Source organism: Candoia aspera, chromosome 2 (genome assembly GCF_035149785.1).
Source record: "Candoia aspera isolate rCanAsp1 chromosome 2, rCanAsp1.hap2, whole genome shotgun sequence".
NCBI lineage: Eukaryota > Metazoa > Chordata > Lepidosauria > Squamata > Boidae > Candoia > Candoia aspera.
Genome location: NC_086154.1, coordinates 31,933,096 through 31,959,223, shown reverse-complemented (window position 1 = coordinate 31,959,223; position 26,128 = coordinate 31,933,096). Strand labels below are relative to the sequence as shown.

Sequence of the window (26,128 nt, the reverse complement as noted above, 5' to 3'; positions counted from 1 at the left end):
CCGTGAAGGGCCACCCAAGACGGGAAGGTCATGACAGAGAGGTCAGACTAAATGCGATCCCTGGGGAAGGTAATGGCAACCCACCTCAGTATTCTTGCCGTGAAAACTAAATGGATCAGTACAACCAGAGATATGTCGGTATACCATCGGAAGATGGTCAAAATGCTACTGGGGAGGAACAGAGGATGAGCTCAACTAGCCCCAGACGTGATGACGCAGCTAGCTCAAAGCCGAAAGGATGGCTAGCGGCCGACGGTGCTGGTGGTGAACGGCGAATCCGATGTTCTAAGGATCAACACACCATCGGAACCTGGAATGTAAGATCTATGAGCCAGGGCAAATTGGATGTGGTTATTGGTGAGATGTCAAGATTAAAGATAGACATTCTGGCCATCAGTGAACTGAAATGGACTGGAATGGGCCACTTCACATCAAATGACCACCAGATCTACTACTGCGGACAAGAGGACCACAGAAGAAATGGAGTAGCCTTCATAATTAATAGTAAAGTGGCTAAAGCAGTGCTTGGATACAACCCAAAAAATGATAGAATGATCTCAATTCGAATTCAGGGCAAGCCATCTAACATCACAGTGATCCAAATATACGCCCCAACCACAAATGCTGAAGAAGCTGAAGTAGAGCAGTTCTATGAGGATCTGCAGCACCTACTGGACAACACGCCTAAAAGAGATGTTATTTTCATCACAGGAGACTGGAATGCTAAGGTGGGCAGTCAAATGACACCTCGAATTACAGGTAAGTATGGCCTGGGAGAACAAAACGAAGCAGGACACAGGCTGATAGAATTTTGCCAAGACAATTCACTCTGCATAACAAACACTCTCTTCCAACAACCTAAGAGACGGCTTTATACATGGACTTCACCAGATGGACAACACCGAAATCAGATTGATTACATCCTTTGCAGCCAAAGGTGGCGGACATCTGTACAGTCGGTAAAAACAAGGCCTGGAGCTGACTGTAGTTCAGATCACGAACTTCTTCTTGCACAATTTAGGATCAGACTAAAGAGATTAGGGAAGACCCACAGATCAGCTAGATATGAGCTCACTAATATTCCTAAGGAATATGCAGTGGAGGTGAAGGATCGATTTAAGGGGCTGGACTCAGTAGATAGGGTCCCGGAAGAACTCTGGACAGAAGTTGGCAGCATTGTTCAGGAGGCGGCAACAAAATACATCCCAAAGAAAGAGAAACCCAAGAAGGCAAAATGGCTGTCTGCTGAGACACTAGAAGTAGCCCAAGAAAGAAGGAAAGCAAAAGGCAACAGTGATAGGGGGAGATATGCCCAATTAAATGCAAAATTCCAGAGGTTAGTCAGAAGAGATAAGGAATTATTTTTAAACAAGCAATGCGCGGAAGTGGAAGAAGACAATAGAATAGGAAGGACAAGAGACCTCTTCCAGAAAATTAGAAACATTGGAGGTAAATTCCAGGCAAAAATGGGTATGATCAAAAACAAAGATGGCAAGGACCTAACAGAAGAAGAAGAGATCAAGAAAAGGTGGCAAGAATATACAGAAAACCTGTATAGGAAGGATAACAATATCGGGGATAGCTTTGACAGTGTGGTCAGTGAGCTAGAGCCAGACATCCTGAAGAGTGAGGTTGAGTGGGCCTTAAGAAGCATTGCTAATAACAAGGCAACAGGAGACGACAGCATCCCAGCTGAACTGTTCAAAATCTTGCAAGATGATGCTGTCAAGGTAATGCATGCTATATGCCAGCAAATTTGGAAAACACAAGAATGGCCATCAGACTGGAAAAAATCAACTTATATCCCCATACCAAAAAAGGGAAACACTAAAGAATGTTCAAACTATCGAACAGTGGCACTCATTTCACATGCCAGTAAGCTAATGCTCAAGATCCTGCAAGGTAGACTTCAGCAGTTCATGGAGCGAGAATTGCCAGACGTACAAGCTGGGTTTAGAAAAGGCAGAGGAACTAGAGACCAAATTGCCAATATCCGCTGGATAATGGAAAAAGCCAGGGAGTTTCAGAAAAACATCTATTTCTGTTTTATTGACTATTCTAAAGCCTTTGACTGTGTGGACCATAACAAATTGTGGCAAGTTCTTAGTGGTATGGGGATACCAAGTCATCTTGTATGCCTCCTGAAGAATCTGTATAACGACCAAGTAGCAACAGTAAGAACAGACCACGGAACAACAGACTGGTTTAAGATTGGGAAAGGAGTATGGCAGGGCTGTATACTCTCACCCTACCTATTCAACTTGTATGCAGAACACATCATGCGACAAGCTGGCCTTGAGGAATCCAAGGCTGGAGTTAAAATCTCTGGAAGAAACATTAACAATCTCAGATATGCAGATGATACCACTTTGATGGCTGAAAGTGAAGAGGAACTGAGGAGCCTTATGATGAAGGTGAAAGAAGAAAGTGCAAAAGCTGGTTTGCAGCTAAACCTCAAAAAAACCAAGATTATGGCCACCAGCTTGATTGATAACTGGCAAATAGAGGGAGAAAATGTAGAAGCAGTGAAAGACTTTGTATTCCTCAGTGCAAAGATTACTGCAGATGCTGACTGCAGTCAGGAAATCAGAAGACGCTTAATCCTTGGAAGAAGAGCAATGACAAATCTCGATAAAATAGTTAAGAGCAGAGACATCACACTGACAACAAAGGCCCGCATAGTTAAAGCAATGGTGTTCCCTGTAGTAACATATGGCTGCGAGAGCTGGACCATAAGGAAGGCTGAGTGAAGGAAGATCGATGCTTTTGAACTGTGGTGTTGGAGGAAAATTCTGAGAGTGCCTTGGACTGCAAGAAGATCCAACCAGTCCATCCTCCAGGAAATCAAGCCAGACTGCTCACTTGAGGGAATGATATTAAAGGCAAAACTGAAATACTTTGGCCACATAATGAGAAGACAGGACACCCTGGAGAAGATGCTGATGCTAGGGAGAGTGGAAGGCAAAAGGAAGAGGGGCCGACCAAGGGCAAGATGGATGGATGATATTCTAGAGGTGACGGACTCGTCCCTGGGGGAGCTGGGGATGTTGACGACCGACAGGAAGCTCTGGCGTGGGCTGGTCCATGAAGTCACGAAGAGTCGGAAGCGACTAAACGAATAAACAACAACAAAATATTTGTGAGCAGACACAGTTGGTTCAACTTGATCTGTATTTTAAATTTTAACACAGCCATTGGAGTAAACGGGTTTGGGGAGAAGCAACATTCTGATTTTGATTGGAGGAGGAATGTGGGTGGAGTGTGTAACATATTCCCTTATGTTATTTTCCAGATCCAAATCCCTCACTTGCACTCTCAAAAGTTCTTATGAACCTCATAGAAAAAAACCAAAAATCTCCAGAGTGCTAATCTCCAGAGTACCTATGGGGATACTATTTATATTAGGAGAAATAGAATTGAATTCTTTGTTGACTGTAATCTCAGCTTCCCACTGCCCATTTTTTAAAGTCATGAATGAATAAATGATACAAGGAGATGCAAATGGTCCCCTGTGTTTTATGTGATTTGGCCTTAAGTATTATCTACATTAGTTTGATTGACAACTGATTTATGCTTCCTCTTTTTATTTCTCTGTCACAAAAGAAGACAAATTTTTGCATCCCATTCCTTTACTGGATGAAAGATGGGCAATGAAAATTCTTCTTTAGCCATAAAGAAAAAAAGTAAACTCTAAAAAGTGTCATAATCTCCTCCCTCCTCTGTTCCAAGCTCCTCAACTCAGGGCACAGAGAGAATAAACACTTCTGTCATAGCTACACATGATTGTAAGGCACATTTTACCTTTTCCAACTGATTATGCTCCAGATGTGATCTCCTTCAGCTTTCATATTTCACAGCCTATATAGCCTTGATGACACGAGGGAATGAGCTGAAACTTCCCTGGGGAATTTCCAGTGGCTAGACTAAAGATGACAAAGGAATCATCATGACTGAAGATTAAACTTCATTGGAGCTGAGAGCTGAGTAATTCTCCCTTTTTAGAACTGTTTTGAACATACATACACCCACATACATACACACTTTGCTTGTATGCTGCCCATTCCCAAAGGCTTTAGGTGGATAACAATGTTAACATATAAATAAATAACTTCGGAACCACCTTGGAATACATATAAACATTAAAAAATCAAATAAAAACCAACAGATACAAAAGCCATGTGCCCACAACCTCACCTTCAAATCACAGAACATCTTTCTGTGCAAGACAGAATTGGTAGGTCTTCAAAATTTTCCTTGGTATGATGAGGCTAACTGAATTTTTTTACTGGGAAGGAGTTCCAAAGAATGGGGATTTGGTATTGAGAATGCCTGCTTCTGTCAGGTGACAATCCTGTATGGGTGGGACCTGGAGGGAGTTAGTCCTATTTGATCTGGTTGGAAAGGTAAATACAGAAGAAGGCAGTCCCTCAGAAACAGCTCCAGGGCCATATAGGGCCTTAAAGGTGGCAGCCAGCATCTTGAATCACACCTAGAATCCAAATGGTAGTAAGTGCAGCTCCCAAAGCAGTGGGATCACCTGAGTATATATCACTGTTTGCTGTCCAGAGTCATCTGTTGAAATGGGTGGTTGTATAAATTGATTAAATAAATAAATAAACAAACCTATCACTGTCAGGGCTGCTGCATTCTGGATCATTTTTAGCTTCCAAGTGTTCTTCAAGGGCTGCCCCATGTACAGCACATTATGGTAGCCTAAACAGGAGGTCACTAGGGCATGAGTGATTGTGACTCATGGCTTTCCAATCCAGGATATGTCACAGTTGATGCTCAAGATGTAATTATGCCAACCAGTGCCCTCCTAGCCATAGCTGCCATCTGCTGTTCTACCTGCCATCTGCTCTTCCTCCCTTCACAAAGGAGGAGAACCACAGCAAAACAATGTATCTCACCCCAATCTCTTGGAAACAGTCCAGAAGGATGCCATGGTTGATGGTACCAAATTGAGGAAGCTCAGGAGGGTTGCATTCCCCCACTCCTGGTCTCTCCAAAGGTCATCCAGAAGCATGACCAATGCAGTTGCCATGCTGTATCCTGGCCTGAACACTGACTGCCATGGCTCCAAAAATTTAGAATGGGGGTGTGCATGTAAAATTCTGCAAAAACCTGTGACAAGGTAAACCTGATATCTGTAGATACTTGGCAATGTATAAGAGCTCCTACTAACCTTATGACAGGCAATACCTCAAAGCATATTCTTTCCTGGGCATAAACCCCAGAGCTTTACTCATAATTCTCCTCCATATCTGTCCTGAAGAAAGGATAAGGCTTGAGGGAAGAAAGAAGGAAGAGAATGAGTCTAATCTGTACTGAAAAGGATTTGTTTCTGTGGCTCTATCACCAGTTTTTCCTTAGGTATCTTTGAATTATTGCAAAAAAGAAAATAATCATTAAGTCTGCTTTCCCCCAAGATGCAACAATGGTTTTGTCTCAGGATTATGTTGGGGACATGAAAACTGGGCTGTTCTTCAGCATAGGAAATACTGAAAAGGCTAGCCGAACGGGATTCGCTTGATTGATTTTGCCGCAAGAGGGAATTTTTGCTTGTAGAACAGCAGAAACCGTCTGAAACACCCCTACATACACACGCCCCTACAAGAAACTAGTGTGGAAAATTGCCTGCTGGAAAACAACAAAACTCATGCTGGGCTTGTGCTGAATCCCTCTAGCGTAGACAAGGCCGTCTCAGATCCTGGCTGAGATATAAAATCAGCCTTGAAATGAGTACGCCCAAATGGTTTAAGGAATGATTTCACTCCCCTTCCTGCACTCAGAAAAGGCTTCAGATGAACTGAATAAGCCTCCTCCCTTTTCAGCCAGCAAAGGTCCACCTTGGATGGCAGTTGTGGTAGAAAGCAGGGCTCCTGTTTACTTCAAACCTCAGGCTGGTGGGGGGGGGGCTCTAGAAAGGCAGGAATGGGGCCTCCTCCTTCTGGAAAAACTAAGGCATAGTGTTCCAGCTGAGAACAGTTCCTTTCACAGGCTCTGCTTTTCTGCCTGCAAACCCCTCCCTGTCTAACGGCTTTTAAGAAACGATCTGAACTATGTAAACCTTTCAAAGTAATGCTCAAGCTAATACAGGGCACATGATAGGAGATCAGATTTTTAAATTAGCTTTTTTCACTCATTCATAAACAAAAGCTTAGCCCTCGCTGAGCTAACAATATTCAAGAGAACAGTACTTTTAGCAACATCCGCATCAACTCCCTGGGGAGCATCTCCTAAGGAAAACACGTCTTTTTTGCAATGATTACCTGTATTTTCCATCCTGATTGGTTCTCAAATAACTTTGAGAGGACTTAGTTATCTGGGCTGAACTTGCCATTATGCTAAATAAGCAAGCAAGAGCGATTCCTACAGTGGTGACATTATCAGGGAGATTTTTCTAGCATGTACACTTAGCTCTGGCATGACTTTCCTACATGTAAATGTTCTCTCAATGCTCAGAATATGCTGGTTTTTCTCCATATCACAGGGCAAAAACAAACAAATGAAAAAAAGAAGAGGAACCTCTCTGTTCTGCAGTTACTGGGAAGAAAAAACTTGAAACGAGGGAAACTAGCAGAACAGGAGCCCAAAGTCTCCACTCTCAGGCGTATTTCAAACATGATGTGGGGAGGAATTGTACAATAAGACCCATGTGTGACAGCTGTGAAAAAGGCAACTTTCGTGCTAGGGATTATTGGGAAAGGAATTGAAATAAAACTGCCACAATTTTCATGTTTCCATACATGTCCAGAGATACATGAATATAACATACTGAGGATTCTTCAGGTTGTTCCATCTCAAAAAGGATTCAGCAAAGGTGCAGAAAAAAGAAAAGACAACTATGGTGATTAAAAGTTTGGAACACCCCCCCCCCAAAAGTGGCTTTTTAGTCTAGGAAAAAAAAATGAATAGGCTCAACTGAAATGTACCAATGAATCCAACACCTTGTTGGCAATAGGACTGCAGAGCCGAAGTAGAGGGGGAGTGTTGTTTGTCACTATGTCTGCTATTTAAGATATCAAGTGGGGTTCTGAGGAACATCTGCTGCAACCAATGGAGCAGAATTAATGTAGTCCAAATCAATGGCTAGGTGGAGTTCCTGGGAAGATTTAAGATCCACATATCCTCCTGGTCTGCCTACCAGCCAGATTGTTTCATTCCCTCTCTTAGGCCTTTCTCATGACAGAACTTCCAGTGTTGGGGAAGGCTAGTCTCAGAGCATGGGAAACAGGAAGAACTCTTGCATCTTTCTCCCTCCAACTTGGGAGGAAGAAATTTGAGGATCTATCATCAGAATCTGTGATCTAAGCATTTGTATTATGGAGAAAGTAGATGAAGACCTTTGTCATTTCTATTTGGCTCAGAAAACATGGCTGGCAAACTGAGGCATTTTTAAGAGAGAGAGAGAGAGTCCAACTTTTAAAAAAAGCTAATCTTTGCAACTTTTCTAAGAATTTCATCTGCCTTCTATTTTTGGAAATGTTTGGCAAGTTTGTTTGTTTTTTGTTTTTGTTTTTTTGCCATCAGGCCTGAGGCCCTGGAATTTGTTGAACCCACCAATATCAAGGTTACCTTATTTCTGTCAGACAACTTCACTCCCAGCATTTGCATAGCATTTGACAACTCCCAGGCTATGGTGTTCATACATTTTGCCATCAACCTGCCATTTCTAGCTCGCTAATTGGCTCAATTTCTTCTATCCTAGTTTTCTGACTTAACACTGGGAAGACTGCTGAGTGTGTTCACTTTTATTGGATATAGGATTTAGGAGGGGACAGAGTATGATATTAGAATGTCTTTAGTATTACTGAACCTTGGAATCCTGATACCTCCTTATTTCTTAGTGAGCCCTTTTGGCTACAATCCCATTAACAACTCAGCAACTGGGTTGGTATTTGATAACGTTTATCTGTATATGTATTCCATCTCTTTGTTTATCCTTGACACACCCCACAGTTCATCCTTGAAATACGTTTGAGGTAGTTTAATTTAGGTATCCTCAGCATAGTTTAACTTTCTCATGACACACTGTTTACATATGCCCTTTCCTCTCAAATTTCCATTTTCCTCATGCAGAACCAAGTGACTCTTAGGTTGGACTTGTTGGTTTTAATTAATTTCAGTCTTTCATCCAGGAACTCATAGGGGCATATTGTACATTCCTTTCTATGAATTTATTTATTTGACTTGTATTCCAGCTTTCATTCAGGATTTCAAGGTCGCATACATAGTGCTCCTTCTTCCCCTTTTCCCAACAACCTTGGGAGATGGGTTGGGTTAAGAGAGAATGACTGGCCCAAAGTCACCCAATGAGTTTCCATGGCTGAGGATGGACTTGACCCCGAGTCACCCTATTCTCTATATAATATCTTAACCACTACAACACACCAGCCTGCTCCAGCAATACTGTTCTATGATGGTAGAAGTTAAACCAAGTACATGTATTGTTCCTGGCCTTCTTCTGCCCTCTTGCATCTTATCTAACTCTAGAAAGCCATCAACAGGAATCTCTTTCCTAGGTTTGTACTCATATATTGTATTTTGATAATGGAGGGTTGGATATTTCTCAAGCATTGGTTGGTAGTCTTCATTTCCTGTCACTGGAGGGTCATTCACATATTAGTGAGATGTTTGATATCTCATGAGTGGTGTGAGAATGCTTTCCTCTAATCCTTGAAGTAGGGGAAAAAACAAAACAAAACAGTGCTGGCATATTTTGCCTAGTCCTCTTCTGCTTCAATAATAAGAGCAGTGCTGTTTTTACCAATTTACTGCAGAAGATGTTAATAAAAGTGATTGGTGAATTCCCCTGGTTTGTTTCTCCTTCCATCAAATGTTCTCCCTAATGTGAGGTGGGGGAGGAGGAGGAGGTGAGAATATGATGTATGAGGGCTTTGGTGTTATGATTTCATATGGCTTTCTCCATTTGTATAGAAACTATCTATGGTCTAGGAAAGGGTGCTTTATTCCTTCTGGGCATAATCTTCCATTGGGGACTCCTTTCTCTAGAGCTGCTTTTTGCTTATGGATATATCGGGCCTGCAACTAGGGTCTGTGTCACCTGGGGCAAACATGGATTCCACGCCCATTTTGGCACCCCTCCCAGAGCTCATTTTGGTGCTCCCCCAGCATGGAGCCCAGGGTACATGCCCTGCTTGCCCCCCGCTAGTTGTGACCCTGTGTTATCTTGAAGATGCATAGGTAGATTCTACAAGGCACGATGGACATCTTGGGATAGTTTAGTTCTCCCAGGCTTAATGATGAATCTGGCTGAAGAACAGAACAGAACAGAACAGAACAGAATACTTTATTGGCCAAGTATGATTAGACATACAAGGAATTTGACTTTGGTGCAAGAGCTCTCAATATACAGTATTTACAAAACATCAGAAAATAAACAATAATAAAGTAGAAATGTTATTTACTAAAACTATATGATCAAGAAGAAAAGAATTAAAGGAAAATAACACTGCAACTATTAACTAACACACACTTATATTTAAAGGGAGAATTAAGGGACAATATACTGCATCTGTTGTCTAACATATGTTCACATTTAACAGAGCATTACCGGTCACATCTTAGCAGTCATGTCTTACTATACATTGTCAATCATTATATCATGCTGCATTAATTAGGAGTTCAACAGAGCAATGGGAGAAAATATCCCTGTAAAGAAACCCACCTCCAAAGATTGCTTTGGAAAACTGGTTCTCAAGCTGCACATTCCCATCTCTCCCTGTTCTCTAATTCAGTTCTCCCACCTCCCTGGAGGTGAAATGTGTCAAGGCATGTCACAGATGTAGGTTGGGTGGGTCCTTTCTTTGCTGCTGAAACCCAAGTACTTATCTGGCTTGGGTGTGCATTTACTGTAGCATCTGTTTGGTGTGCATTCCATGGCTTCCAGTATACAATCTCTCCTGCAACCCAAGCCAAAATAGCCATGGAGGGCAACACTGAGTGACTGGAGGAGCACAGGTGTCTCCTGCAATAAGACATTTTAGGAGAAAGACATTGAACTATAACAGCTAAAAATTAACATAGGCTGCCCCTGAAGTGAGCTGAGGATGAAATGAAGACAGAATCACGAGGACAGGCCAGCAAGGCATCTTTGTGCCATGGTTTGAGTGAAAGGATGATGAGCCCTATAACAGCTTCTGAATTTAAGGACAGTTGTTCCAAGTAAGCATAACTGACCTCAATGTATGTAATCCTGGAAACCTTCCCATAGCATTTTACCCCCCGTAGTATTTATTTCTCATTTGTGCATAGTTAATTTTTTAATTCCTGATTTCTTTAGTAACTTAGTTTCCAGGCTGATGCCGTCCTTTGTATTCTGAAGTCTTCCTAAGTTATTTACAGGGTGTTTTGAATCCCTCTGTTCCTCAGTTTTTCTAAAGCTGATTAGCATGTCGTGGAAAGCCAACTGACTGTTATCCTTGGCAAGTAATGGCATCTGTTATTGCTTTGTTGCTGCAACCTTCTTGGAGATGTCCAAAAAGCTGCAGCAAAAAGGGTCTGGATCCAAGGCTGTAGTTAAGTAACCAGCCTAATTCCAGACAAGCCTTTAAAAAACAAACAAACAAAAGGCAAATAGATTGCATTGTATCGGTGAAATGTGTGTTCATCCTGTATTTGATAACTTCTTCACTTTGGAAGAAAATAAATATATTTTCCAGACCTTCAATATTCTTCTGGTGGGGTCTTACATAGTTGCTCTTGATTATACCTTCAGAATGAATGGAGATTATATATGTGTGGAAACAGATTTTCTGAATATGAAGCTTTCCTGGCCTTAAGACATGCACACATAATTCTCAGTGACAGTAATGGGACAGTAATAGACCACACAATGCACAAAACATATTTTCCATAAGGAGATCCAGGCAGCATGTGGAAATTCCATTGCTTCTTTGCAACAGTTTAGAATCCAGCTGGCAAAAGGAAGTTTTTGTAAACAGAACCAGCTCCATGGCTTGAAAGAGTTAACTGCCTTCTCTGTCTACAAGCTCTCTGCATGTGAGTCCCACTGATTTTAACTGAAGGTCCTTCAGGGGATAATAATATTTATTTACTGTGGCAGTAAGTACCATACAAATACTCTGAAATACCATTTCCCAAATTAAAAATGTTCTGGTCTCAGAAAACAGTTATCATTAATGTCTCTTTCCCAGATATTTCTATAGCATTTCATTCTTCTATGACTTTAAACCAAATGTGTCAGACCTCATGTAACCTAATACTGTGTACTGGACTAGCTGTAGCTCTCAAAGGTGTCAGCCTGATCTCAGGCCTAAGGCCTGGGAACCTTTATAGAAAGCCTGCAATGAATGGGATCTTTGACATGGCAAAGCAAGTGTTCACCCCACAACATCAGTGGTGCAATCACACAGGCATCTTGGTTGCATAAACCAACTGTGACTAAGACAATATGGGGAAAGAAGATGAGTGCATAGTGCACTGGGCACCTGTTCAACATTAAATAAGGCAAATCCAATTGTATAGATGGACATGATAAACATTTCATAATTTCTAGATTTTTAGGATAGTAGATATGCTACTTTATTCCTTTAACCTCTATATAGGTTTTGTAGGAGGCTAATCTATCATTTAAAACTTATAAACAACCACATGGATGTGGAAAAGTTACAGTCCTATATTCCTTTTGGTAGATAGGTGGCCATACAAGCATGTTTAATAAATAAATAAATAAATAAATCTTACATTCTAATGTACATTATATAAAGGAAAGGGGAGAAAACGATGAAGGAAAATAGAGCATATACTGAACTGGCAGGACATAGCAGCCACACAAACATCCAATTCTTAAATAAAGCAGAATATTATATAGATTACAAGGCTATCATAGACAAAATATATTTTCATTTTGAGCAGTATTCTATATAGGTTGGATGGTATGATAAATCCTTAATTCAAAAATAATACTCAAAGAGTACTCACAAAGAATATTCATCTTTGTTCTTTAAATTTTTTTATTAATTATTTAATGTTTATCAAAACAGCAGATGATATAAAACTGGGTGGGATAGCTAATATCCAGATCCCAGAAACAGAATTCAAAATTATCTTGACAGGTTAGAGAAATGAACTGAAAAATGATGGAACCACATTTAATTCTTTCTTTTTCTTTTTTCTGTCTTCTTTTTTCTTTGTCTTTTCCTTCCTTCTTTGTTTTCACATTTACTTTACTATAGTTTTTGTCTTTCTTTGTCTTTCTATTATCTATGTAAAGGTAAAGGTAAAGGTTTCCCTTGACGTAAAGTCCAGTCGAATCCGACTCTAGGGGGCGGTGCTCATCTCCGTTTCTAAGCCTTAGAGCCGGCGTTGTCATAGACACTTCCGGGTCATGTGGCCAGCATGACGACTCGGAACGCCGTTACCTTCCTGCCGAAGCGGTACCTATTCATCTACTCACATTTGCATGTTTTCGAACTGCTAGGTGAGCAGGAGCTGGGACGAGCAACGGGAGCTCACCCCGCCGCGCGGTTTCGAACCGCCGACCTTCCGATCGACAGCTCAGCGGTTTAACCCGCAGCGCCACCGCGTCCCTATCTATGTAAAATCTTTTAATTAAAACTATTTTAAAAAATAGAATCACATTTAAGAGAGACAAATGCAAGTTCTTCACTTAGGAAATAATAATTAAATGCAGAGTTATAAAATGAAGGACACACAGCTTGACAATAGTACTTGTAAAAGAATTGGAACAGTAGTTGACTGAAAATTGAATATGACTCGTTGGCATGATGTGACTACTAGCTTTTTTTGTTTTGTTTTGTTTTGTTTTGATGGCTACCCATAATATTCTCAAGAGTCCTCCCAATGCAAACATTCAAAAGCATCAATTCTATTTCTGTACTGCTTCTTCAAAGTTCAACTTTTGTATCCAAGTGTCAGAGGCCTTATGGAGTCCTCGTCAGCAGCAGGAAGAAGAAGATGGCAAAGGTCAGCTGGGGGCAGCGGTAGAGGGCAGGGTGATAGACAGGTGGGGGGAGTCAAAGCAAAGGCAAGTGTGGCAGGATGGTGGAGCCTTCTACTGAAGGGAGCCCACCGGGCCTGGCCAAGGAGGAGGCAGCGGGATGGAGCCAGCAGTTTGCAGGAGAAGTATGAGGTCCTCACCTAATGACGGTGCGGTCATTAACCTAACAACCGCAACCAGGACTACTGGAACTGTTGCCTGCTAAGTGGTGCAGTCATGTGATGTTTCGCCTAACAACCACATCACTTAGCGACAGAAATTTCAGTCCCAGTTAGGGTTGTTAAGCAAAGACTATCTGTACAGATGTCCTTTAATACTTCTCCTTGTCTCTTTTAACAGCTCTCTCACCTTCTTTGTTAAGTTCCTTTCTGAGATCTTAGTCTTTCTTGGCTTTGCATTTTCTTCTGTCCTCTACCATCTATTCTGAAACCCAGTTTGCTTTCGTCTGTTTTGTGGTCTGTTCTGTTCCACAGTCAGCCCATGGGCACATATTTGTTTTTATAATAAACTTTTCCATCTCCTTGTACCAATAATAGAGCAAATTTGATTTCTGAATGGTCCATCTAGTGATGTCCATGCATATAGGTGTCATGCCATGTTCATTCTTCTTACTGTACATTCCTTGTTCCCACTGTAATTTTTTCCTTGCAACTTCAGATTTCTTGCATGGCAAATCAGCAACTAGATGTTCCAAAGGTTTTAATCTAGCCATGTCGTAAACATTAGTACTCTGATAGATCCTCGGCTTTCCCTTGGTAGCATGTTGAATGCCATCTGAACTCAGAGGCCCATCATCTAGCACTATTTCATTCACTTTACCTTATGTATCCATATGGTTTTCTCAGTAAAATGCAGGCATGCCTTCTCCATGCAATATAAAATGCTTTTGCCATTGTCAATAAAGTGATCGTCTGCCTCCAGCGTCTTCCTATCTCATTGATGACTGATACCTGACTGCTAGGATGACCGTCACACCTTAGATGATCCTGCTGGGAGTACATAATCTTGGCATGTACTCCTGGTGTCCTTTGTTCATTCCTCCCAGGAACACCTACACACAACCACACATACACAGCCATGATGAGGTATCATAGTAGGACTTGGAATGAGGCTGAAAAGAAAGCAAGAGGAAGGAGAGCAAACGGCTGCATCTCTCTCTGCTGAAAAGCAAGGGTATTTCTGAAGATGACTCTGAAGTTTAAACACTGCTTGGGTAGGATTGCTTGGCTGCTGAATTGCTGAATCTCTTTCCTTTGCTATCCTGCCAAGTAATCTGTCTCCCCAACTTCTTTCTGTTGCAAGGAGGAAAGAAATGTCTCTCTGTATGTGTATGTTAAATGTTTGTCTTCTGCTTTCTCTCTTGCTGAATTCAAGTGTGGCTCCAAAAGTAAAGCAAAAGTGTGAAGATGTTCTTTTTTCAGTGTCTTACAGGAACATGGCGTGGCATTCAGTGACATTTTCAACATTGTGTTTTGTTATACATTTTGGTGACACAGAGTGAGTAGGGGATCTGAAACCCATTAGTGATTTATTGTCAGAACCAAAGTTGCCTCTGACTCAGAAAGTGAAACTATTTCTGAGTCAGAGGAAGAATTGGAAACTTACTGGGCTGGAATTGTAGAAACGAAACTCCAGCATGACTCAGCAGGGCGGGAAGAATCCACAAGGCTGATTGGGCGAGATCTGGAGGAGGATTTGAATATGCCAATCAGCATGCGCCAGAGACGAGCTGGAAAGCATGCAAAGGAGAAGGCAGCCCGATTGGCTACAAGAGACTCCAAGCGCACCAAAGATTGGGATAAAAGACAGCCATGCAGAGAGCAAGCTGCCGGAGATAAGTGATCCTCTAAGCCTGCAGCTTTGGAAGAAGAGTCCTTACCAGCATCGGAATCGGCGTCTGCTGTCGAGGAGGGACCAGAGCCCAAGTTCCATTCGGAAGAATCGGATTATATGTTTGCTGCAATCGAGGAACCAGTGTCAGCTGAGCCCTGTAGCCTGTGTTTTGCAACAAGCCTTGAAAACCCGCATTCTCCTCAACAGTGCAGTCAAGTTGAAAGATTTTTGTGTGGCCGCTTGTCCGCAGTTCTATGCAATTGTGCTTCGCAGTCTCCAGCGTGTTTCAAAGTTTCACACCTATGTTGTTCAGGATCTGGATTTGTGGCCACTGTGGTCCAGTCAGCTGAGTCCAGCCGAGTTCCAAGTTCCAAGCCTTGCTCCACGTCTTCAGTCCACAGAATCCAGTCTAGTCCAGGGCTTCCAGCCGAGTCCAGCCTAGTTCCAAGTTCCAAGCTTTGTTCTAAATCTCCAGTCCACAGAATCCAGTCTAGTCCAGGGCTTCCAGCCGAGTCCAGCCTAGTTCCAAGTTCCAAGCTTTGTTCTAAGTCTCCAGTCCAAAGAATCCAGTCTAGTCCAGGGCTTCCAGCCGAGTCCAGCCGAGTTCCAAGTTCCAAGCCTTGCTCCAAGTCTTCAGTCCACAGAATCCAGTCTAGTCCAGGGCTTCCAGCCGAGTCCAGCCTAGTTCCAAGTTCCAAGCTTTGTTCTAAGTCTCCAGTCCACAGAATCCAGTCTAGTCCAGGGCTTCCAGCTGAGTCCAACCTAGTTCCAAGTTCCAAGCCTTGCTCCAAGTCTTCAGCCCAGAGAATCCAGCCGAGTCCAGCCTTGTTCCAGTTCCAAGCCTTATCTTCAAGTCTTCAGTTCTGAGTACCCAGTTTAATCCAGAACCCCCAGCCAAGTCTAGCCTTGCTTCAAGTTTGAGTCCTGCCTAAGTCTCCAGCTCATCCCTGTATGCTGCTTGTAGTCCTGCTTTTAGATTCAGTGAATCAGCGATTCAGTTCCATTGCTGTTCCAGTATTGTTCCAGTTTGAGAACTGCTGCCTCCAATCTTGGTGCTGCTGCACCCAGTCTAACCCAGTGGAAGTTCGCTCCCTGCCTGTCATGGCACAGCTGAGCTTGTTTAACCAGGTTTTGCATATTGAGACTGAATCATTGTAAATAGTTCTTTTGTTGTTGTTTATTCGTTTAGTCGCTTCCGACTCTTCGTGACTTCATGGACCAGCCCACGCCAGAGCTTCCTGTCGGTTGTCAACACCCCCAGCTCCCCCAGGGACGAGTCCGTCACCTCTAGAATATCATCCATCCATCTTGCCCTTGGTCGGCCCCTCTTCCTTTTGCCTTCCACTCTCCCCAGCATCAGCATCTTCTCCAGGGTGTCCTGTCTTCTCATTATGTGGCCAAAGTATTTCGGTTTTGCCTTTAATATCATTCCCTCAAGTGAGCAGTCTGGCTTGATTTCCTGGAGGATGGACTGGTTGGATCTTCTTGCAGTCCAAGGCACTCTCAGAATTTTCCTCCAACACCACAGTTCAAAAGCATCGATCTTCCTTCGCTCAGCCTTCCTTATGGTCCAGCTCTCACAGCCATATGTTACTACAGGGAACACCATTGCTTTAACTATGCGGGCCTTTGTTGTCAGTGTGATGTCTCTGCTCTTAACTATTTTATCGAGATTTGTCATTGCTCTTCTCCCAAGGATTAAGCGTCTTCTGATTTCCTGACTGCAGTCAGCATCTGCAGTAATCTTTGCACCTAGGAATACAAAGTCTTTCACTGCTTCTACACTTTCTCCCTCTATTTGCCAGTTATCAATCAAGCTGGTTGCCATAATCTTGGTTTTTTTGAGGTTAAGCTGCAAGCCAGCTTTTGCACTTTCTTCTTTCACCTTCATCATAAGGCTCCTCAGTTCCTCTTCACTTTCAGCCATCAAAGTGGTATCATCTGCATATCTGAGATTGTTAATGTTTCTTCCAGAGATTTTAACTCCAGCCTTGGATTCCTCAAGGCCAGCTTGTCGCATGATGTGTTCTGCATACAAGTTGAATAGGTAGGGTGAGAGGATACAGCCCTGCCGTACTCCTTTCCCAATCTTAAACCAGTCCGTTGTTCCGTGGTCTGTTCTTACTGTTGCTACTTGGTCGTTATACAGATTCTTCAGGAGGCAGACAAGATGACTTGGTATCCCCATACCGCTAAGAACTTGCCACAATTTGTTATGGTCCACACAGTCAAAGGCTTTAGAATAGTCAATAAAACAGAAATAGATGTTTTTCTGAAACTCCCTGGCTTTTTCCATTATCCAGCGGATATTGGCAATTTGGTCTCTAGTTCCTCTGCCTTTTCTAAACCCAGATTGTACATCTGGCAATTCTCGCTCCATGAACTGCTGAAGTCTACCTTGCAGGATCTTGAGCATTACCTTACTGGCATGTGAAATGAGTGCCACTGTTCGATAGTTTGAACATTCTTTAGTGTTTCCCTTTTTTGGTATGGGGATATAAATTGATTTTTTTCCAATCTGATGGCCATTCTTGTGTTTTCCAAATTTGCTGGCATATAGCATGCATTACCTTGACAGCATCATCTTGCAAGATTTTGAACAGTTCAGCTGGGATGCCGTCGTCTCCTGCTGCCTTGTTATTAGCAATGCTTCTTAAGGCCCACTCAACCTCACTCTTCAGGATGTCTGGCTCTAGCTCACTGACCACACCATCAAAGCTATCCCCGATATTGTTATCCTTCCTATACAGGTCTTCTGTATATTCTTGCCACCTTTTCTTGATCTCTTCTTCTTCTGTTAGGTCCTTGCCATCTTTGTTTTTGATCATACCCATTTTGGCCTGGAATTTACCTCCAATGTTTCTAATTTTCTGGAAGAGGTCTCTTGTCCTTCCTATTCTATTGTCTTCTTCCACTTCCGCGCATTGCTTGTTTAAAAATAATTCCTTATCTCTTCTGGCTAATCTCTGGAATTTTGCATTTCTTTAATTGGGCATATCTCCCCCTATCACTGTTGCCTTTTGCTTTCCTTCTTTCTTGGGCTACTTCTAGTGTCTCAGCAGACAGCCATTTTGCCTTCTTGGTTTTCTCTTTCTTTGGGTTGTATTTTGTTGCCGCCTCCTGAACAATGCTGCCAACTTCTGTCCAGAGTTCTTCCGGGACCCTATCTACTAAGTCCAGTCCCTTAAATCGATTCCTCACCTCCACTGCATATTCGTTAGGAATATTAGTGAGCTCATATCTAGCTGATCTGTGGGTCTTCCGTAATCTCTTTAGTCTGATCCTAAATTGTGCAAGAAGAAGTTCGTGATCTGAACTACAGTCAGCTCCAGGCCTTGTTTTTACCGACTGTACAGATGTCCGCCACCTTTGGCTGCAAAGGATGTAATCAATCTGATTTCGGTGTTGTCCATCTGGTGAAGTCCATGTATAAAGCCGTCTCTTAGGTTGTTGGAAGAGAGTGTTTGTTATGCAGAGTGAGTTGTCTTGGCAAAATTCTATCAGCCCATGTCCTGCTTCATTTTGTTCTCCCAGGCCATACTTACCTGTAATTCGAGGTGTCATTTGACTGCCCACCTTAGCATTCCAGTCTCCTGTGATGAAAATAACATCTCTTTTAGGCGTGTTGTCCAGTAGGTGCTGCAGATCCTCATAGAACTGCTCTACTTCAGCTTCTTCAGCATTTGTGGTTGGGGCGTATATTTGGATCACTGTGATGTTAGATGGCTTGCCCTGAATTCGAATTGAGATCATTCTGTCGTTTTTTGGGTTGTATCCAAGCACTGCTTTAGCCACTTTCCTATTAATTATGAAGGCTACTCCATTTCTTCTGTGATCCTCTTGTCCACAGTAGTAGATCTGGTGGTCATTTGATGTGAAGTGGCCCATTCCAGTCCATTTCAGTTCACTGACACCCAGGATGTCTATCTTTAATCTTGACATCTCACCAATAACCACATCCAATTTGCCCTGGCTCATAGATCTTACATTCCAGGTTCCAATGGTGTGTTGATCCTTAGAACATCGGATTCGCCGTTCACCACCAGCACCGTCGGCCGCTAGCCGTCCTTTCGGCTTTGAGCTAGCTGCGTCATCACGTCTGGGGCTAGTTGAGCTCATCCTCTGTTCCTCCCCAGTAGCATTTTGACCATCTTCCGACCTGGGGGTCTCATCTTCCGATGGTATACCGACATATCTCTGGTTGTACTGATCCATTTAGTTTTCACGGCAAGAATACTGGGGTGGGTTGCCATTACCTTCCCCAGGGATCGCATTTGGTCTGACCTCTCTGTCATGACCTTCCCGTCTTGGGTGGCCCTTCACGGTTTAGCTCATGGCATCATTGAGGTGCTCAAGCTCCAGCACCACGACAAGGTAACGATCCTTTGCTGAAGAAATAGTTCTTTAATAAAGAATATTCATTGAGAACCTGCCTGGTGCATGGTCTGAACAGAACACTAATGCTTATAAGTAAACATGTAAATCTGAGTTTGTAATCCTAAACTTAGAAACTGGGAAGACAAGCTCCTGGAATTCAAAACTAATGTATTTACTTACAATCTTGAGATGTTTTATATTTTCTTGCTGCAATGAAGAGAAGGGAACCCTTCACTGGAAAATTCTGTGGGTGAAGAATAGAATATACTAAATTTTATTTAAATTTGAGCTTGATCCAAATATTTTCCTGGGTCAATTTTCATCCTGTTACCTCTGCAGTTCCTCTCTTTTTAACCCCATCACCTTCTCTACAATAATCCCCTTTCCTATGGACATTTCTTCATATTTAGAAGAGACGAGGGTGTGGAATGAGACATGAAATGCTTACAGCTCCTTTTACAAAACTTCTGAGCTCAGCCTGCATTACGTGCTTCATGACTGTTTTTAAAATGCCTGCAAAAATTATCCTTCGACCCTCATCTGCTGCTTCCCCACCTCTACAGTCTGCTAAGACTTACAGAGGGTGAACAAAGATACTTTTGTCATCCTGCTGAAAATAGAGTGCCATCAGATAGATTGTCATTTTCTAAAAGACAGCAAACACTCTGGGCGAGAGTACCTGCTTTCTACTCCGAAAATCCTTGGTCCAATCCCTGGCATATTCAGGCAGGGCTGGAAATTCTTTAGCTTGAATTTTGGAGAAGTAATCTTGGTCAGCAAAAACCCTTAGTTATACTGCACTACCCCCAGGGCACCAACTAGGGGGGGCAACCGGAGCATGTGCCCTGGGTGCCTCGCTGGTGGGGAGCCTAAATGAGGGCTGGGAGGGGGCGCCAAAATGTGTGCTGAGGGGGCGCCAAAATGGACATGGAATCCATGTTTGCCCCGGGTGACACAGACCCTAGTTGTGGCCCTGACTACCCCCCTTTTTTAAAAATTTGGCCTCCAAGAGGAGACTTCCTTGCACACGTTAGTGTACCTGGAAAGCTCCTTCTGGTGAACTCCTTCTAGGGCACAATTCCTCATGGGGAGGGAGGTGCATGGCCCACATGGCCCTGAGAAATCAGTTTGTTCATTTAGAGCTTGGAAAAGGTCAAATCAGAGACATCCCTTACATTTCAGAGAGTTGGAAGGGATTTTATAAACCATCAGCCCCAAACCTCTATTCAGAGTGAATATATCACCACAGAACGTTGGGCAATCTCTAGTCGAAGTCCTGCAGCGATTACACCACCCATCTTTGGAATTTGCTCCACTGACAAAGCATCCTGTAATTTAAAGCCATTAGATTTAGATATGCCCCTTTGGGTAGCAAAGAGCAAGTCTTTTGTTCTCTTCCATGGGATAGCTTTTTTGATATTTGAAGAGTGTGATTGTGTCCCTTCTCTTTCCAGGCTAAAGATATCCACTTCCTTCAGATGTTTATCATGGGAATTGTTTTCTATATCACTGACATTCTCCACTGCCTTCTCTTTATGTTATTCTTAAAGGTACCCAGAACTGGAGACTGTACTCTAGACTAGATGAGATCTGATTAGCACAAAATATAGACAGAAATATTACTTCTCGTGGCTAGAAAACTACCATTGTAACAACATTGGCCTTTTTTCCTTTCTTTATAGCACCATCAGACTGCTGTTTTCATATATACAAGAGTCAAGCCAAGAATCTCTTTCTTTCCTTTTGCTTCTGGATTCCTATTCTATTAAAGTTGTATTGAATTGCACTTCCAAGGGATTAGCATTTCCTCCTTATGTCACCTGCAAATTTGATGAAATGCTCTACAGGGACCAAGACAGAAGTCTACAAGTTCAAAATGAAACAACTGCTCTGAAATGCTTGCTACAGGATCTGATCACTCCACAGAAATGGTGCTTCACAGCTCCATGTAATGTGGACCATCATGAGAGCCCTCTGCACAATGCAGGCATGACAAGCTTGCCTAGAATCAATCCAGCTCTTGGGCCAAACTATGGACCCCAACCTGTGTTCATCTGATCCATATGATGGCTCTCTCCTCTGAGGGTTGGGTAGATTATTCCCCCACAGCTCCCCCACAAGGACCCCCATCTTTCTGCAGAAATTAATGCAACTGAACTAGATGAAGATAGCATGATGTGCTCCAGCTCCACTGTCCCAGCTATCTCTGCAAAGGGAAGGAAAAAGCAAAATAAACATTTGCAATGATAAAGAGAACATTCTTGCATAAAATCCGAAGGGATCCCCGGAATACCAGGAACTTCTCCAAGAACGTCCCAGCACAGAACTTCACAGCAAAGCTTCGTGCAACTGCCATCGACCCTTCCCTGTGCAAACTCTTGAATTCTGCATCTAAGACTTTTCCTTTCCTTCATATACCCGGCAAGCCTTACAGCTGATCGTGCTCATGAATAAACAGCCCTCTCAGCTTCAGGGAACCAAACCTCCCCCATCCCAATCTCTTTTTTTAAAAAAGGGCGAAATCGAGCCAAAAACGGCGAGAGCAGGGGGGCTGGGAAAGGCCGTACGTGAGGGAAAGGAAGGAAGGGAGGTGGGAGAAGGAAGCTGTGCGCTTTAACTAGGATCAATGTGGTAGAGGATTCCTCTCCAGCGTTTGCAAGGAAGTCTGAGGCAATTAGCTCAGTCAGTAGACAGCCTGCAGTCAGCCAGTCTGGGCTGTTCCCCGTGCCTCCCAAGGAATGAGAGAGGAGAGCGGGGAGAATAAATGTCCGGTGACCTCTGCAGTTGGGGCTTCTCTCGAGGGAACGTTTTCTGTTTCTCCTCTCGGGCACCGTGTGACTTGGAGCGTCTGGGCTTTCTTTTAATTAAAATTGGGGCTTCGCTGCTTCCCACCCCCGAGGTCTGAGGAGTTCGGGTGCGCGCGCGCGCGCGGGCGGACGCGTTTGCACTGGGTCTCGCGCTTGGTCGGTGAAAGCGGCGAGCGATGGGGTTTGAGCTGGATCGGTTCAACGGGGAGGTGGATCCAGATTTCAAGTGCAATCTGTGCAACAAAGTTTTGGAGGACCCCCTCACCACCCCTTGCGGTCATGTGTTCTGCGCCGGCTGCGTCCTGCCGTGGGTCGTGCAGCAAGGCAGCTGCCCGGTGAAGTGCCAGCGGATCTCCACCAAGGAGCTGAATCACGTCCTGCCCTTGAAAAGCCTCATCCTCAAGCTGGACATCAAGTGCGCCAACCGGGAACGGGGCTGCGAGAAGGTGGTCAAACTGCAGCACTTGGCCGAGCACGCCGAGATGTGCGACTACTCGCCGGCCAAGTGCCGCCATAAGGGCTGCGCCGAGGTGCTGAACTTGCGCGACGTGGACGCGCATATGCGCGAGAGCTGCGAGGCCCGGCCGGTCGGGATCTGCGAGCAGGGCTGTGGCTTGGTGCTCACCCACCGCGAGCGCAAGGCCGGCTCGCACTGCTGCCTGCAGGCGCTCAAGGCACACAACGGCGCCCTCCAAGCCAAGCTGGCCGGCCTGGAGAAGGAGCTCAAGAAGGAGGCGCTGCGGGCCGGCAAGCGGGAGAAGTCGCTCCTGTCGCAACTCTCGGCCGTGCAACTGGAGCTCCAGATGACAGCGCTGCGCTATCAGAAGAAGTTCACCGAGTACAGCGCCCGCCTCGACTCGCTCGGGCGTAGCCTGGCCGCCTTTTCGCCCGTTAAGGTGAGTCCGACGCCACCAAAGGGCGAGCGAGCGGGCAGCACAGTGGCCCCCGCGCTGCCTCTCCTTCCTCCACCCCGTTCTCTGCCCTTTTTCTCTGAAGTCACTTGTCCTCCTCCGGGGACGCCACAGAGGGAGAGCGAGCGAGCGGGCGAGCCCTGCGGTGTCTTAAAGACTACCCCTAATTTCTTGGAGCGTCCGCTCTTGGATCTAATCGAGTGGCCTCTGGCCCTGGAGAGCAGAGGCCACCATAAAGTTGCAGTCCTCAGCATTTACTTCTGAGCATTCCCCGATGGGATCGCTCTGCAAATTCGTGAGTTTTGAGCCACCTGAAGACCTCTGATGTCTCTGTGTGTAGTTTTCTCAAAAGCTCTTCTGCAATTCATATCTGTGGGATGCTGCAGTTATCCTAGAAGGCTTGGTTACACAAGCCAGCATTTGTTCTTTTTGAAATTCCTTCCTTCTCTCTCTTTCCCTCTCCCCCTTTCTTTCTTTCCAAACATTGCATGCCAAATGTTCTGGCCCCTTTCATGCACCTCCCATATTCAACCCTGCAGGATAAACTCTTTTGAATGTGGTCACCTCCAAATGAGCCAGGCCTTTGCATTGGGGGGCGGGGTGTCAGGGATAGTTTGCCACAAATGTTTTGGTGAGAGGAAACATCCCTCTAGGGGGAAAAAACAAAACAAAACCCTGAGCTGCCTTACAAGTGCCAGACTTTTGGCATCCTGTATGTGTAAGGTGGGGACCAGCAAACAAATCAAGGCAGAATGAAGAGTGAGGAAACAGGATATTTGTTGTTTATTTTCTCCTCTTTTCCTTATTAGTGAGAGTTGGAGGGACAGAACCCCCTCCTCTTTTCTTTGAAATCTGTTTATCCCCCTCCCATCGCTATCTAACTCCCTCCCTTCCTTACAGACATATCTGTCAGCTGCAGCTCCAGCCAGCTGGTGGGCTCAGTGTGAAGGGCAAATATTTACAGCTAAGCTGTTCTCCACTATCTTAGGAGAAATAGGACCTGCCTTGGAAAGGAGCAAAACAGAGTTGGGGGGGAGGTGTTTAATCAGAGTTTAAGGGCCTCTACCAAGTTCCCTTGCTTTTTCTCATACTGTCAATCTGAAAAAAAAAATGCAAGTGAACTCATCTCATATCCATGAAAAGTTGGTGATGCCTTCGGTGGACTTCTTTCTTTTACTCAGTTATGGTATAGTCTATATACTTCTTCTCTAGCATGGATGTGTCTTTTTTCCCCTTGAAACAAGTTTCTTCAGTCATGCCTGATTCTGAGAGGCTTTGCACAGGCTTTCCCAGTGAGATGTTGAACATCAACTTTCTTTGGGCACAGTCGTTGGGAATTATGGAAGTCAACCTCTAACACATCTGGAGACACTGGATTGGGGAAGGCTGGCAGAGAGTTTGAGATGCTTTAATGATTTGATCATAGAAGGAAAAGACATCACATCTTATGAAATGGAGGCATGGGTATTCAAGAGGCTTGCTTTTCTTACTCATTTATGATAATCTGGGCAGGTTAAATACAGCATTTCCTCTTAAAGTTAATAAGCTACCAGAGTTCCTTAGGTAGTCCTTAAGGCCATTAGCGTTTATTGCTGTAAACTACCAGGAGTTCATGTAGATTACAGTGTATATAAGTAGAATAAATTAGTAAATAAAGAAATAAAAATGAAAGCATAAATGGTGGTTCTGTGATGGAAAATAAAAGATAACCTAGATCAGCATTTCTTTTTCACTTCTCTCCAAAAGGAAATGTTGATACTGCAGTTGGGATGATATCACTCAGGGTGATAGCAGGGATTGGTAATTATGTAGAAAGATCACCATGTAACTTTGGTAACAGCTGCTCCTCATTATGTTACTGAGTGTGGCTATCCATTAACATATCTAAGTCCATCCATTACCAAATGCACATGTAACATGAAATCTGTTTTATAATCTTGAGAAAGCAGAATGATAAAATGGAGTTTATTCCTTATTACTTGCAAGAGTCTCTTGATTCAGTGCTACCCTAATGAATGATCTCCCATCTTTTCACTTCAAAACCTTTAGAGAAAGAACGTGTAACTTTGATGGGCATCCTGCAACTGAACATTGGTTCTTATATATTTAACTTCAAAGCTGCCTACCAACCAAAATTCTCTGAGTTGATGCAAAACACTCATACCATTAAATGTTTGTAAATACATAAAAAAACAAGAACAATGCAATGGAATGCAGAACAATAAATAAATAAACTGCACAGGAAAAAATATCAAATCCACTGTTTCACTGAGGGTAAATATGAAGTTTCCTTCAAGTTGTGTTAGACTGCTAATGATTTCATGGAGGTGTCCATGTAGTTTTCTTGGCAACAGGCCAGATGTGGCTTGCCATTACCTTCTTCTAAGATGTTTCTTTGACTTCTCAATCTAGCCTACTAAGTACAAAAAATTGACATTCCTGGGAGAAGAAAAATGTCTTTGCCTAGCACTGAAAATATTGCATACATTTGGGCACCACGTTTTAGGAAGGACAAACTGTAGCATGTTCAGAGGAGAACAACCAGGATGCTAAGCAATCTGTAAGAAAAGAGTTAGAAGGAATGGTTGGAAGTGTTGGATGCGTTTAGCATGGAGAAGAGAAGACTGAGTGGAGACATGATAGCTTTCTTCACGTATCTGAATACCTGTCTTATAGAAGATGGGGCAACATTGTTCAGAGTTGTTCCAAACACAGGACGTAGGAGAGAAGTGGATTTAGGTTGGAAGAAGCTGCTTAGCAGTGGAACAGTTTGCTCAGGAGGTGATAGAGTTTCCACTGGAAATGTTTAAAACAGAAGTTGGATAGCCATCTGTCAGGGGTCTGTAGTGGATTCCTCCACTGGACAAGGGCTAGGATTAGATGATCTCCAAGATCCTTTTCAACCCTTATATTCTGTCATCATTTGCCAGCATGTGAGTGGAATGCTCACAGAATCAAACAGTTGATCCTTTCCAGGATATGGGTGTCCATACCTGAGTTAGGCCTTCACTGACCCACCATTTTGGTTGCTGCTGATTTTAGAATATAAAAAGGGCTATGGATTCAGATCAAGGTAGTATGTGGTGAGTCATTTTCTGAAAGCAGAAGGAAATGCATGGCCAGAAATTTGAAGTTTCTCTAAGTTGTTTCACCGAGTGAAATTGACTGTTCTCAACGAGTAGTGTTAAATAAAC

The 26,128-nt window shown here is 43.5% G+C and overlaps 1 protein-coding gene across 1 annotated transcript in view; it reads left to right on the top strand.

Annotated features, from left to right (window-relative positions):
- The first annotated feature begins 21,854 nt into the window (after positions 1-21,854).
- The window catches only part of PDZRN3 (PDZ domain containing ring finger 3), a 217,414-nt gene continuing 213,140 nt past the window's right edge, over positions 21,855-26,128 (top strand). The window contains exon 1 of the mRNA XM_063291596.1: positions 21,855-22,919. Coding sequence (XP_063147666.1) covers positions 22,200-22,919 — 720 coding nt within the window. The 5' untranslated portion in view covers positions 21,855-22,199. The remainder of the gene's footprint in view (positions 22,920-26,128) is intronic.